Consider the following 14,291-nt stretch of genomic DNA (forward strand, 5'->3'; position numbering starts at 1 on the left):
CGAGATTTTAATCGCGTAGTAGCATGGTATTCCTTTCCTGGAAACTGTGCAGAAGTTATGCAAGCTAAGGCACCGAAGCTCATACATCACTCTGCTTCCAGGCTGTAAATACGACACGCCTTATAACTTTTAACAACGAGATGGCAGACACATACTGGGTGGGCGGATTCGACTTTTCTCGGCACGATATACCACCTTGATGTCCTCTATGTTCCACGTGCCTAGCTTGCGTTGACCCTGTCGAATACACACACGTATCAATTACCACGATATATCTGCGAGCGATATATGCCATGTATAGCCACTTCATCTGCCATCCAGATGAGACGGATACATCTGCTGCTGCCATCTACGGGCGAGAAATGAAACTCACGTCAGCACTCTTGTAGATGGTGAGCTGGCGTTGCTGAATTCGCAGAGGCTTTACGAAACTGCTTCAGTCTATCCCGCGGCCGTAGAAGATCTCACTGAACAGCGAAAAACGGCTGCTCCGCCTTGGCTGAGCAAATGCAGAAACAGTGCATCAACGAGATATCGAAACTAAAACATGCTCTTCGTGTTTGCCAATGCTGGGCTTGTGATTTTACCAAGAGCCTCCAACTAAATTCTAAGGTGGGCTGCATGGTGTCTACACCCTAGTAACTCATCCTAATAATCAAGAATTGTTGTGAACAGTAAACCTGGTTAATCTAAAACGAAGTCCAGCTACAACTAGGGCAATTGTTCAATCTAGGTGCTATGACTACCCTAATTAGAACCCAATACACAAACAAATGGAATAAACAATACAGTATCGTGGTGTAATAAAGATGCGGAAAGCTGCGAGACAAATAAGCCTAGCACATGTCTTCAGTTCTTACGAGATTCAGAAACGCCCTATAGAGAGAGTTGGGCTTGATGCAGAGGGCGTTACTCTCGAAACACGGAAACTGTGAGTGCTGGAGGCAACCTCAAACACTCTCTCTGCATAATGTAGAGGGCGCTCTGAAAAGCAAAGCAAACTTTTTCTATTACGAAAAGGTGAAACGTATTTGCGCGTAAATTCGTAATTATTCTTCATGTTCTTTCTTCTCATTTTTTCAACTAAGTACTATTATTTTCCAATCATAATCATAAACGATTGTTATCACCATCACATTATCTTTGTTTATGTTGTTTTTACAATATTGTAAGTAACCGTGGTAGCGTGTTTGAGTTATCTGTTTGCGTAAACACGTGATACTCACGTAGATCTTGGTTACAGATGATCTCGTAAACTGACCACTTGCTGTGGGTCACCTGACAACCATTTTCTGTTAATAGCAACTCGACGATCTCTTGAGCCGTTTGTAGTTTGACACCTACAGAACATCAGAAAATAATGGTCACGTACACATTTCCACAGCCATGTACCAAGTAAAGTGCATCACTTCCTTCAATATATGTACTATTGTATGTACATAACTGTCATGTCGATAACGTCCAGCCTATATGCATGCAATGTATGCATTTCTACATCTAACAGTAGTCTGTAGTTTGGTAGCACGCAAACAATACAAATATAAAAGGAAAATAAATCAATAGCTCACTTGTATGTTGTTTGATTCTCCTTCCAGGTTGTGAATGAAAAATGGAATGTGGAAGTTTCCCGCATTTTGAGCTTTCTGCAACAGACGTCATAATTTTGAATTAATCACCGGTTATTTTCAATCCAATTAAATAAACACGCTGCACTAAAAGTAAGCAACAGTAGTAATTTACTAGATATGACACTATGAACCATGAATGATGATCACATCCTCTAGCATTATCATTAGAATATTCATGGGATCTCGTCACACGATTTTAGACTTGCTGGCCACGCCCCTCATATTTCCACACTATCGTAGCAAAGGCCCTAGCTGCTGCTATAGCCCACCACGCTCTGTAACTGCTGCAGCTCTCCATCTTCTGGCGAATTATCATGTCCTTTTGATTTCATTGGGATCCACCTGTTGAAGGTTCGCGATAAGGTGCCATTTTATTCTTAAAATCACTCGCACAATATGATGAAATCTGGTGATCGTACGAGGTAATTATGAGAAGGTAATTATGCAATGCACACAGAAATGGTTAGCAACATCTAGCACTAAACTTAAAATATTATAAACACATGCATATGTATAATAACATTGCTATACATATACATATTATATATGTATGTTACGCAATGTTATTCACACTACTGCTTGCTGGCCAATACCTCAAACAGTATCTATAGTGAGAGATCAAATCCATGACAACAACAAGTTCTTGCTTATCGGAAAGTGCTCGTCCTCCTGCAATGTTCAATGATGCAATTCTTAATTATCATTTGTGCAATCAATCCGAATCATACCAATAAAGGCAGCAGCTGTAAGTCATGCTACAAACTGGCTGGCCTCCACTAAAGATGGCCGCCTTGAAATCGCTATAGACTACAGTAGGTCACTCATGATTCATGTGTGTGTTTTACACATGCTTTTAGGATAAGTTAGTGTTATGTCTCTTTAGAGTACTGCTCTCCGTCCATCTGTCTGTCCTTCTATCTCGTGCACTCTCTCACCCTACTTTCTCCCCTTCTCTCCCCCTCTCTCTCTCTCTCTCCCTCCCTCTCTCTCTCTCCATCTTTCACCCTCACTCTCTCGCCTCTCTCTCTCTTCGCTCTCCACTCTCTCGCTCTCTCTCCTCTCCTCCTCTTTCGACCTCTCGCTCGCTCTTAGCCAATCAATGTATGTCATCAGCTCTTGTTTCATGCAATCTCGCGAAAAAAGAAAGGTTTGCCATCGATACAGTATCTCAGCGGAGACACAAGATTGCGGACACGTCGTACCTTGCCGCATGCTCATGATGGTGGCGGAAAACACGACGGCTAGGTTCGTGACGGTCATGTGATTGCTGTAGCAGTTCGACACGATACTGAAACACAGACGGGTACGCGTGCACACAGCACGGCGGCGTGAGGGCTGGTTGACTCGGCCACCTCGGACACAATGCTCATGTGTACGGGTTTAAGGGCTGGGTGTGTGAGCTTGCCAGTATTGAGGGTCGAACAAATGCTCATATGTCACGTTAAGGGCTGGGTTTGTGAGCTTGCAGTATTGACAGTCGAACAATATTGCTCATATGTACAAGCTAAGGGTGTGGGTTGCGAGTTTGCAGTATGACAGTTGAACAAATGCCTCATATGTACAAGCTAAGGGGCTGGTTGCGAGTTTGCAGTACTGATACTCAAACAAACACGAGCATCTGCACTCGTTAAAGACTTGTACACGCAGTTCGCAAATTTTGCAGCAAGGACAGTTGCATTACGAGGGTGTATCTTGCACATACAGTGGCACGTAAACAATGTTGTGCGCTACATGGGTTTTCACCGAGCCGGGACCTCTCTCCACTGTTAAGGTGACAGAGTAACTTCTTCAACGTCTGGTAGTTGATCTCCGACAGTTCGTTAATGGATGCTCGTTGTATTTCGACAGCTTGCACTCTCCCGGCAACCTCTGCGATAGAAAACGCGAAAACAACATTAGTGTGCCAAACGTCGATAGCGGTGGCAGCACCGATCTTCAGTAGTCTGATTAACCTAGTCGCTACCCATTTGAAATAAACAGCCTGTTGCATGTAGAGGCTACCACACAACGCGCACGGTAGAAAGTCTACCGCGATGCTGGCGCCACCTGATGTCTGCATCCACAGCTGATAGAGGTCTTGGGTAAGCATGTGGCTCCGACAGGTTGCGGAAGAATCGCTTCAGGCAGTTGGGTGACGCTCGTGTTCCGAGTATTCACCGTCCTGCTTCAGGAAGACACCGTGCGCGTCTGCAAAACAAGATGGGGCTCAATTACGCAATCGTCACATTTTTATCGGACGCGTCTGGCAATAAGATAAACGACTCAGTTTTTTGACTCGACACATTATATCGTGACGCAACTGCAAAAAAATGCCCCTCCGTTGCACGCGTCTGCGATCGACGTTTTTATCGCGATGTATTGCGCAAGATGGCACCAGTTTCACGCCTTTAGCAGATTGTTATGGACAAGAAATGGCTGCTGTTGACGTTTGTTGGTCATATTCACAAGTTTGCAATGAACGAACCACGGTATAGCAGAAGACTAGCTATTTGTAAGGTTACAATCTGCATGCGTCAGACAGTGATGAATCGCAGTGCGCACCTTCGTAAAACTCGTTCAGCAGACGACTGACGACAGAGTCCTGTCCGCTCTTCCTGTAGATGCCCTCCGACGACAGACCTGCGGAGAACGCAAGCGAAACGCGTGTGACAAGTGAACGTGCATCACCGGCTACAACGATTATCACGAGTACATCACTGGCAGCGCAAGAGATTTATTCAGTAGAGCACCGCAAGAGATTTATTCCAGTAGAGAAGGAAGGAAGGAGGGTGGGGGAGGTGGGCTCTAATAGCAAAGCAGTTTTTCAGGTCCTTTGTTAACAGTCAACAAATCCATGTTTAACCCTCCTCTTGAAGGTCAAAAGGTTAGCAGACACTTACTCTTTGCCCATCAGCGGAAAGTACATTTTATGGTCCTTTAAATAAAGTGATAGAGATGGTAGGTCAGCACTGAAACACAAAAGTTTTGCACTCGGTCTCCGTTAGACCATGTCCTCAGAAAATGTCTGATATCTGACCATTCCCCCACTGCCTTTTGACCTCCAATTTGGTGCTGGGTTTCCTCCCCATCACACTATACACCGAATATTAAGAGCGTAGGTCAAGCCGTTGAGATTTGTGCTGCAATTCCGTATTTCCTCCTATACCTTAAGTTAAGGGGGAAATATTCCCCCTCCATTGACACATCTCGACCATTGACCTTTGACCCCAAAATTCGACATCCCGAGTCCTTTTCGCTATCCCCCCCGACGTTCCGAATATCAAGACCGTACGTCGAGCGGTTAAGATTTGTGCCCAACTGTTGACGGACGGACGGACGCACGCACGGCTGGACGGACAATCATGCGATTCTACAAGCAATTTCTCACAACTTTACGATGCAAAATTCTCTCGAGAGTCTACGCGAAAAAGTTAATGTTAAGACTAACGCTAAGACTAATTTTGTTTCCGGAGGCGCGTAGCTGGCCACTCACCGTGGACGCCGATGAAGTCGAGACACTTGGTGACAATCACCGGAACGTTCTCTTGCGTCAGCTGCTGATCCTCGAGTACGCCCCGCCTCACCTGCAACGCAGAGCAGACGCCGGTTACGACCGCGCTGCCACCTGGTGATACTTACGCGGTGATTACGTTGTTTGACGGTCTGTGCTACACACCAATGAATGAATAGCACTCAGAAATAATATTTTAAACATTTATTAAAAGTGATAGATAGATATACAGACAGTCAAATAGACAAACAGACAGATAGGTAAACAGAAGATAGACAGACACACAGACAGATACATAAACAAACATATAGATAGGGAAAGAGAGATGATTGTAATATTAGTTTTGTCATGAAAGATAAACAAATTACTATTATTAATTTGTTACTTGATAACAATTAACAATGTTTTTGTCCACAACCAACACAACCCGCCCACCCCTCCACGTGCGAAAATACATAGTCCCCGCTGACTGGCTGGAGTAAATTGGTCCTGAGCACTCGTAATGGCTGATGCTATAGCCCAGCGGCAACTGTACGCGGGCTATAGTACTAGAGCTAGCATGGAACTATCTTGCCACACGGTAATAAGAGAATCAGTTACTTGTGGTTAGCCAGCTAACACTGTAATCACAGCCAGTAACACTGACAGTGTTAGTATTAGTAAACACCTTGTTTAAAGTGACTATGCCGTATGCGTGATTGACCATTCATTCAATTCACTGTAGTTTACCAATACCATTTTTCTGTGAACTCGTCTTTCCCTATCCATCTCTAGTTGTAAAGTGGCTTATGCATTTAGACTCTACCCCTGCATCAATGCCACCATCTCATTTGCTTACACACAAGTGACACAACGTTACATGCAGTGTAGAAGACAGTTTATTGAAATCGACACGCACTGTGACTGTTTTTATTAAAAAACGTCACAACCTACGACTTCTAGACTAATGACGAAAGTGACAACACCTACCATTTTCATACAGTTGAGGGAAGCCACGTTTGCCGTGTCGTATGCAATGTTAAAGTCAATAAATCACGTTGTTTGTTTACGGAAATTAGGCATTTTCTACACTGTCACATATTGATATATAGAAATTCTGTTTACTCCTGCAGGCAACCATTTTGAATATTATGATCACTTGCCGTAGTTTCATCTCGCGACAGGGGTTACTTCCGTTAATCATCATTATGGATTATGTGCTGCCAAATATATTGAGATTAATTATCTAACCTGACAACATTGAAATATTTTATATGCAAATTCAATAAAATGCCTAGCTATGAAATATTTTTAGTTATCATGACGTAAAACAACTGTAAACAGTGGCTCCCTCTTTCTGAATCGCCATTGCTTTCGGTTTGTGTAACTTGTGTTATCTGTCAATAAAAGGGGGAAATTAATAACTATTTAAGGTAAAATAGTGTCTTATAGTTTCATATTTTTAAATATAAAGTGTGACTGTTCATATCAGATCTTTGTTACTGATGAAATTATTCACGCTTGTTATTGCTAGTGAGTAGTGTTGGTTGCTGTTACTGTTAGTGTTACTGTTTTACCACCGAAGCAACTCGGTAGCACATGTTCATACACATTGCACCGCTGTACCAATCTCAGAGTCTGTATTGACTCGTTGATCGTTTGAAAGAGGTGCTGGCGAGTATACAAATGATACGTATTTTGTAGGCATAGTGTAAAGACCAGGCAGAATGACGAATTCCAAGGGCTATCGCCGTGGCACACGGTACATGTTCTCGCGGCAGTTCCGCAAGCATGGAGTTGAGCCGCTGTCAACATTCCTTACTGTCTACAAGAAAGGCGACCTCGTTGACATAAAGGTAAACGTTTGGAACTCGTGCTGTAGTATTCCTGTGAGCTAGAGCAAACACGACCATTTCAATATCGGCGACAGGTGGAGTTTGTTGTGCATGAAGTAATGAATGTAATGAAAGTAATGCCTATGTGTATTTTCTTTCGTTCTTTTATGATTTTGGAACTAATAAGAAGTACAATATGATTATGAAGTGATGGGTATTTGTGTGGAATGCGGTTTGGTAGCATTCGTTATAAATCCAGTTTCTAGAAGGTCTCACTTTAATGTTTTGCAGGGTAATGGTTGCTTTCAAAAAGGCATGCCACACAAAGTATACCACGGCAAGACGGGCAGAGTATACAACATTACCCAGCATGCACTAGGTGTCATCGTCAACAAGCGAGTGAGGTGAGCTTTTATCTTCTACCATCAAAATCTCTCATTTTTAGCTCACCTTGACATCGTCAAGATGAGCTATTGCCATGGGTCGTCGTCCGTCGTACGTCTGTCCATCCTTCCGTCAACATTTGGCTACGGTCAACGATAACTCAGAAACCGTTTGACCCACATGGCCACGGCAATTTTTTGGCAAAAATGGGAATTGCCATTAGTCATTTCAGGTTCAACGGATTTTGCTCATTTTTGGTATTTAAATAAATAAGGGCCAGGGGTTTTGATATTTAAAAATAAAATTATGCAAATTAGGTAGGTTTTGGCAATTATATAGCATATTATGTTATAGACACGCAGATATTTAGGTGTAACGCCATCACTCGCCCACATCTCAGACTTTCTCATAAAAAATTACACATATAATTATCAAGAGTATATAATGGGAGTTCTCCCATATATACTCTTCGTTTCTATAATGTACGCCAATGGTTGCTCAATTAAAACTGACTTCTTCTCACTCACTCATTTGTGTCCTTTTTTGTGGTGAGCTACAGTGTCATTAACACTTTCATTAAATACATTTTTAATGCATTATTAATAAATATACTTTACGTTAAATACTCGGAAAAATGACGCACATTGTGACCAAATGATGTGAAGGGTTTGTTAATTGGGCGGCGTGTTTACTTTCTGCCGACAGGGGGCGCATCATAGCAAAGCGCATCAATGTGCGAGTGGAGCACGTGAAACACTCCAACTGCAGACGGGACTTCTTGAGACGCGTTCAGGACAATGACGTTGCCAGGCGGGTAGCCAAGGAGAAGGGATCCATCATCAAGGCAAAGAGACAGGTGAGTGTACCTCTCTTTGCTCCAGGTCAGGTGCTACAGGGATAGAAGGGTTCTTCTTGTTTCTCATTTCCTCAACAACTGGTGCATAAAGCCTCTGCCTACCTTCTGTGTGAATCGTAGTTTGGTCTGGAGGTTAGTTTCAGTAGTTTGTTGGCAGACTGGCCAGATCAGTTGTAATTCTTTGTCCTTTTTTTCTCTAATGTTAAGTGGAAGACCACTTAGTGTGTCGAGTGATTTAGTTTTCTGTGTTGCAGTTATATTATTAGAGGGAGCTGGGATAAACACTTATCAATGTGTCATTGGTAAATAAATGCCAGGCCATTCAGATTTATAATGAAGTTGATTATTTCGATTTATATTATGAAACGAGTCCAGTCATGGTGACACCTTCCTCTAGAGTATTTTATAACACCCGTCTGCCAGTGAGGAATGTGAAGGGAAGCGAACAGTTTTTACGAGTGTGTGCGGTGCTGATGAAACCCATTTTGTCCCTTTTAGCCCAAGGAGCCTCTCGGGGCACATCACGTGCGAACAAGGTACAACAAGCCACAGCTCCTGGAGCCAATCCCCTACGAATTTATTGCATAAACGTGTGGCTGTAAAAAACGTGAATTTGTACTGATAATGTGGAATAAAGTAGGACTGTGAACAAAAGTTGGCTCCTGTGATTTTCTGTTACCAGACGATAATGGCAAAAACCTTTCACTATTTCGAAAAATATGGCATCAAGTAACAAATTTTCGTCTTTCATTAATTTATTACATGCACAATAATGTAAAATTGATAGTTTTTATTAAATAATCACATGTAGAATTGGTTACATACTGTACACATAAAAATAATACTTTTGCTTGCATGCTCCACATACTAACCATGAACTTGCAATTGTTACCAGTAAATTTTGTTGAAAACTGAAATTGAATCACGTGTGTGTGTGTGTGTGTACATGCACAACTGGTGTGTTTGTGAAATGTTTAAAACAGCCTGTCTCCAAGTACCAGCTAGTCCGCTTGTTGTAGCGTTGATAAATCATTACCTGTTTACAAGTACTAGAATGTCACCAGTATACACTCAATGCCTATCACTGTATGACTAATTTCTGTGGTTTTCCATCGTTTTTCCACACACAATGACAGTTCCTACTCACTCGAGATAGATTAGATAAACCTGATCTAGAGTCAAAAACAGATTCCTAGTATCTTTGAACCCAAGTAGATTAACTTTTGACCCAAGTCGAATCAGTGAATTTATGCGAGTGTTTTACACACTGGAGAATCTGATACACAGCAGTATGCACAATTTGTCCTGCAAATAAGTACATATGAGCATTGAAATTCTTTACACTGGCTCTTCAGGCCAGTATAGTCACAATGACAGCCAAACGAACGCATGCACTTAAAGAATCGTCTCGCATAAATAAAAAATACATGTAAAATTCACAAGTATACGTACGAAAATATACTTTCCTGGAACGTACTCTGAAAATTTCCAAATATTGCAATGATGTCTCCATAAGATAAAAAAGCTACAAATCCTTTCGCAGATAGCACCCGACTTGCGATCATACGTCATGGTGCGGACCAGTCGTCTTAACGCGCAAACACTATGCATTCAAATGTCAATGAGCTTTTCTGGTGGCAGCAGGTCACGTGGATACTGCAATAGAGGCAAAAGGAAGCAACTCTTACATCCTCCAGGGAATAATCATTCAGTATATGGCAACACATCCTCACACGTCTGTTGGGTGTTGTGTTGTATTGAAAATGCATATGAAATTAACGTCTCCATTATTTCTGACTAGTACATTATTTCTATTGTTGTCCCAACCTTTTTAAGCACTCACTAGTATTGCTGAGACTCAGAGGGTCTATGTCCCCCAGGGTACTATCGGAGGGCACCCTGGGTACGGTTCGATATATCGGAACGTACCCTGGTACTATCTAATATGCCGGACCGTACCTCGCCTACTCCACTAACGAGTCTAGGGAGTCGCTTACTCCCTAACCCTAACCCTAACCATATCAGATAGTTACCAGGGTACATTCCGATATATCGAACCGTACCCTGGGGGACATAGACCCTATGAGCACTGGTATTCCTTGCGTCACAGGCAGTGTCTGTAATAAAACTAATACTGGAATGCAAGAAAGGGAGCTACTGAGTTAGTTGATATACTGGATATACAGCACTCACCTGTCCAAGCAACATGGCTGCCACCCACTTATCCCGTTCCTGGGACGACAGGCAGGATATGACCTTCCCAAATCCTTTGCTGGCCCTGACAAAGGTTTAATTGGTGACTTGTTATACACTGATAAAAATTTGTTAGTAGTTTTTGTCGGTTATCAGCCAACACCGAATGGCATATCTAAACATCTACTCAGTCTGCAGTAAATCTAGTCGGTAGACCAAGATGATGGTATAATCACCTGTTTTAGCGTTGGATACTTTTATAAAAATTATACGTGCACCCTTGTTTAGTACTGCGAAGTATGAACCGGCTTGCTGCATATAACTCATACCGAAGATTTGCGCCTTGACCTTTTACCAATTAAAAAAAAAAATTTCTTTACCCAAATGTGCAACAAGTGCTAAAAAAACCCAACAAAGGCTTGGTGTGGGCAGCTAGTTATTTCAATGCCGTAAGCTGTCGGGAAATACTTGCCACTGATCATGTTTTCTTGTCGCATCAAGCTCCAGGAATGTGATTGGCCACCTGCACATAAATCAGTAGTTACAGGAATCAACCAGCGACCAACAATAACGATTTCAATAACAATGTCCGAGATTTTAATCGGTAGTAGCCATGGATATTCCTTTTCCTGGAAACTGTGCAGAAGTTATGCAAGGCCTAGGGCACCGAAGCTCATACATCACTCTGCTTCCAGCTGTAAATACGACACGCTTATAACTTTTAACAACGAGATGGCAGACACATACTGAGTGGGCGGAATTCGACTTTTCTCGGCACCGATATACCACTTGATGTCCTCTATGTTCCACGTTCCTAGCTTGCGTTGACCCTGTCGAATACACACACGTATCAATTACCACCGATATATCTGCGAGCGTATATCCACGTATAGCCACTTCATCTGCATCAAGGATAACTCGCTACATCTGCTGCTGCCATCTACGGGCGAGAAATGAAACTCACCTCAGCACTCTTGTAGATGGTGAGCTTGGCGTTGCTGAATTCGGCCGAGGCTTTACGAAACTGCTTCAGTCTATCGCCGTAGAAGATCTCACTGAACAGCGAAAACGGCTGCTCCGCCTGGTGAGCAAATGCAGAAACAGTGCATCAACGAGATATCGACAACTAAAACATGCTCTTCGTGTTTGCAATGCTGGGCTTGTGATTTTACCAAGAGTCTCTAACTAAATTCTAAAATGGGCTGCATGGTGTCTACACCCTAGTAACTCATCCTAATAATCAAAGAATTGTGTGAACAGTAAACCTGGTTAATCTAAAACGAAGTCCAGCTACAACTAGGGCAATTGTTCAATCTAGGTGCTATGACTACCCTACTTAGAACCCAATACACAAACAAAATGAGATTAACAATACAGTATCGTGGTGTAATAAAGATGCGGAAAGCTGCGAGACAATAAGCCTAGCACATGTCTTCAGTTCTTACGAGATTCAGAACGCCCCTATAGAGAGAGTTGGGCTTGATGCAGAGGGCGTTACTCTCCGAACACGGAAACTGTGAGTGCTGGAGGGCAACCTCAAACACTCTCTCTGCATAATGTAGAGGGCGCTCTGAAAAGCAAAGCAAACTTTTTCTATTACAATTTGCGTGTAAATTTGTTTTATTCTTCATGTTCTTTCTTCTCAGTTTTTCCAACTAAGTACTATTATTTTCCATCATAAACATAACAATTGTTATCACCGTCACGTTATCTTTGTTTTATGTTGTTTTTACAATATTGCAAGTAACCGTGGTAGCGTACGTGTTTGATTTTTCTGTTTGGTAAACATGTGATACTCACGTAGATCTTGGTTACAGATGATCTCATAAACTGACCACTTGCTGTGGTCACCTGACAACCATTTTCTGTTAATAGCAAACTCGACGATCTCTTGAGCCGTTGTGTAGTTTGACACCTACAGAACATCAGAAAATAATGGTCACGTACACATTTCCACAGCCCTGTACCAAGTAAATGCATCACTTCCTTCAATATATGTACTATTGTATGTACATAACTGTCATGTCGATAACGTCCAGCCTATATGCATGCAATGTATGCATTTCTACATCTAACAGTAGTCTGTAGTTTGGTAGCACGCAAACAATAAAAATATGAAAGGAAAATAAATCAATAGCTCACTTGTATGTTGTTTGATTCTCCTTCCAGGTTGTGAATGAAAAATGGAATGTGGAAGTTTCCCGCATTTTGAGCTTTCTGCAACAGACGTCATAATTTTGAATTAATCACCGGTTATTTTCAATCCAATTAAATAAACACCTGCACTAAAGTAAGCAACAGTAGTAATTTACTAGATATGACACTATGAACCATGAATGATGATCACATCCTCTAGCATTATCATTAGAATATTCATGGGATCTCGTCACACGATTTTAGACTTGCTGGCCACGCCCATCATTATCCATATTTGGGCGACGCCCAGCCTACCGTGGGTCACACAGCCGTGCGTATGCTCATATTTCCACACTATCGTAGCAAAGGCCCCTGCTGCTACCCACCACGCTCTGTAACTGCTGCAGCTCCTCCATCTTCTGGCGAATTATCATGTCCTTTTGATTTTCATTGGGATCCACCTGTTGTAGATTCGACGATAATGTGCCATTTTATTCTTAAAATCACTCGCACAATATGATGAAATCTGGTGATCGTATGAGGTAATTATGAGAAGGTAATTATGAGAAGGTAATTATGCAATGCACACAGAAATGGTTATAGCAACATCTAGCACTAAACTTAAAATATTATAAACACATGCATATGTGTATAATAACATTGCTATACATATACATATTATATATGTATGTACAGCAATGTTATTCACACTACTGCTTGCTGCCTACCTCAAACAGGTATCTGTAGTGAGAGATCAAATCCATGACAACAACAAGCTCATGCTTATCCGGAAATTGCTCGTCCTCCTGCAATGTTCAATGATGCAATTCTTAATTATCATTTGTGCAATCAATCCGAATCACACCAATAAAAGGCAGCAGCTGTAAGTCATGCTACAAACTGGCTGGCCTCCACTAAAGATGGCCGCCTTGAAATCGCTATAGACTATACAGTAGGTCACTCATGATTCATGTGTGTGTTTTACACATGCTTTTAGGATAAGTTAGTGTATGTCTCTTTAGAGTACTGCTCTCCGTCCATCTGTCTGTCTCTCTATCTCGTCACTCTCTCTACCCTACTTTCTCCCCTTCTCTCCCCCTCTCCTCTCTCTCTCCCCCTCTCCTCTCTCTCTCCCATCTTTCGCCCTCACTCTCTCTCTCTCTCCCATCTTTCGCCCTCACTCTCTCGCTCTCTCTCTCTCTCTCCTCTTTCGCCCTCTCGCTCGCTCTTAGCCAATCAATGTATGTCATCAGCTCTTGCTTCATGCAATCTCCGAAAAAAAAGGTTTGCCATCGATCCAGTATCTCAGCGGAGACACAAAGATTGCGGACACGTCGTACCTGCCGCATGCTCATGATGGTGGGCGAAAACACGACGGCTAGGTTCGTGACGGTCATGTGATTCTGGTAGCAGTTCGACACGATACTGAAACACAGACGGGTACGCACGCACACAGGCACGGCGGGTGAGGGCTGGTTGACACGGTCACTCGGACACAAATGCTCATGTGTACGGGTTAAGGGCTGGGTGTGTGAGCTTGCAGTATTGAGGGTCGAACAAATGCTCATATGTACACGTTAAGGGGCTGGGTTTGCGAGTTTTCAGTATTGACAGTCGAACAAATGCTCATATGTACAAGCTAAGGGGCTGGGTTTGCGAGTTTGCTGTATTGACAGTCGAACAAATGCTCATATGTACAAGCTAAGGGGCTGGGTTTGCGAGTTTGCTGTATTGACAGTCGAACAAATGCTCATATGTACAAGCTAAGGGGCTGGGTTTGCGAGTTTGCT

The 14,291-nt window shown here is 42.5% G+C and overlaps 3 protein-coding genes and 2 long non-coding RNA genes across 6 annotated transcripts in view; 1 reads left to right on the plus strand and 4 right to left on the minus strand.

The window, feature by feature from the left end:
• The window catches only part of LOC106817378 (ubiquitin carboxyl-terminal hydrolase 46-like), a 35,687-nt gene extending 29,452 nt beyond the window's left edge, over nt 1–6,235 (minus strand). The window contains exon 1 of the mRNA XM_014822041.1: nt 6,088–6,235. Coding sequence (XP_014677527.1) covers nt 6,088–6,096 — 9 coding nt within the window. The 5' untranslated portion in view covers nt 6,097–6,235. The remainder of the gene's footprint in view (nt 1–6,087) is intronic.
• On the minus strand, nt 1,322–1,944 carry LOC106817384. The gene is made up of 3 exons (XR_001395044.1): nt 1,898–1,944; nt 1,569–1,643; nt 1,322–1,340 (listed from the first exon to the last, which is right to left on the minus strand). It is a non-coding gene; the product is annotated as an uncharacterized LOC106817384 (long non-coding RNA).
• On the minus strand, nt 3,730–5,207 carry LOC106817383. Its single transcript, XR_001395043.1, has 3 exons — nt 5,101–5,207; nt 4,170–4,247; nt 3,730–3,815 (listed from the first exon to the last, which is right to left on the minus strand). It is a non-coding gene; the product is annotated as an uncharacterized LOC106817383 (long non-coding RNA).
• Nucleotides 6,236–6,443: 208 nt separating the features above from the next.
• On the plus strand, nt 6,444–8,826 carry LOC106817381 (60S ribosomal protein L21-like). Of its 2 annotated transcripts, none has more exons than XM_014822047.1 (5): nt 6,444–6,474; nt 6,802–6,953; nt 7,224–7,336; nt 8,022–8,172; nt 8,671–8,826. In XM_014822047.1, the coding sequence occupies exons 2-5, from the start codon at nt 6,825–6,827 to the stop codon at nt 8,758–8,760; spliced, it is 483 nt and encodes a 160-aa protein (XP_014677533.1). In that variant the 5' UTR covers nt 6,444–6,474; nt 6,802–6,824; the 3' UTR covers nt 8,761–8,826. The 2 variants fall into 2 exon arrangements, with proteins under 2 accessions (XP_014677533.1, XP_014677532.1); XM_014822046.1 differs by having other exon boundaries at nt 6,447–6,530.
• Nucleotides 8,827–8,947: 121 nt separating this feature from the next.
• The window catches only part of LOC106817380 (arf-GAP with Rho-GAP domain, ANK repeat and PH domain-containing protein 2-like), a gene marked incomplete at its 5' end in the record, with an annotated part of 8,507 nt that continues 3,163 nt past the window's right edge, over nt 8,948–14,291 (minus strand). Inside the window, 11 exon segments of the mRNA XM_014822045.1 lie at nt 8,948–9,828; nt 10,366–10,450; nt 10,838–10,888; nt 11,113–11,195; nt 11,330–11,446; nt 11,811–11,935; nt 12,166–12,280; nt 12,508–12,582; nt 12,888–12,962; nt 13,230–13,307; nt 13,842–13,926. Of these exon segments, the coding sequence (XP_014677531.1) occupies nt 9,784–9,828; nt 10,366–10,450; nt 10,838–10,888; nt 11,113–11,195; nt 11,330–11,446; nt 11,811–11,935; nt 12,166–12,280; nt 12,508–12,582; nt 12,888–12,962; nt 13,230–13,307; nt 13,842–13,926 (934 nt within the window). The 3' untranslated portion in view covers nt 8,948–9,783.

The sequence above is a fragment of the Priapulus caudatus genome, unplaced genomic scaffold, assembly GCF_000485595.1.
Source record: "Priapulus caudatus unplaced genomic scaffold, Priapulus_caudatus-5.0.1 Scaffold1708, whole genome shotgun sequence".
NCBI classification, from domain to species: domain Eukaryota; kingdom Metazoa; phylum Priapulida; class Priapulimorpha; order Priapulimorphida; family Priapulidae; genus Priapulus; species Priapulus caudatus.

Coding starts and splice junctions, on each gene's coding strand:
- LOC106817381 (XM_014822047.1), top strand. CDS start 6,825: ATGACGAATTCCAAGGGCTATCGCCGTGGCACACGGTACATGTTCTCG. Junction 6,954..7,223: donor GCGACCTCGTTGACATAAAG/GTAAACGTTTGG, acceptor AATGTTTTGCAG/GGTAATGGTTGCTTTCAAAA. Junction 7,337..8,021: donor ATCGTCAACAAGCGAGTGAG/GTGAGCTTTTAT, acceptor TTCTGCCGACAG/GGGGCGCATCATAGCAAAGC.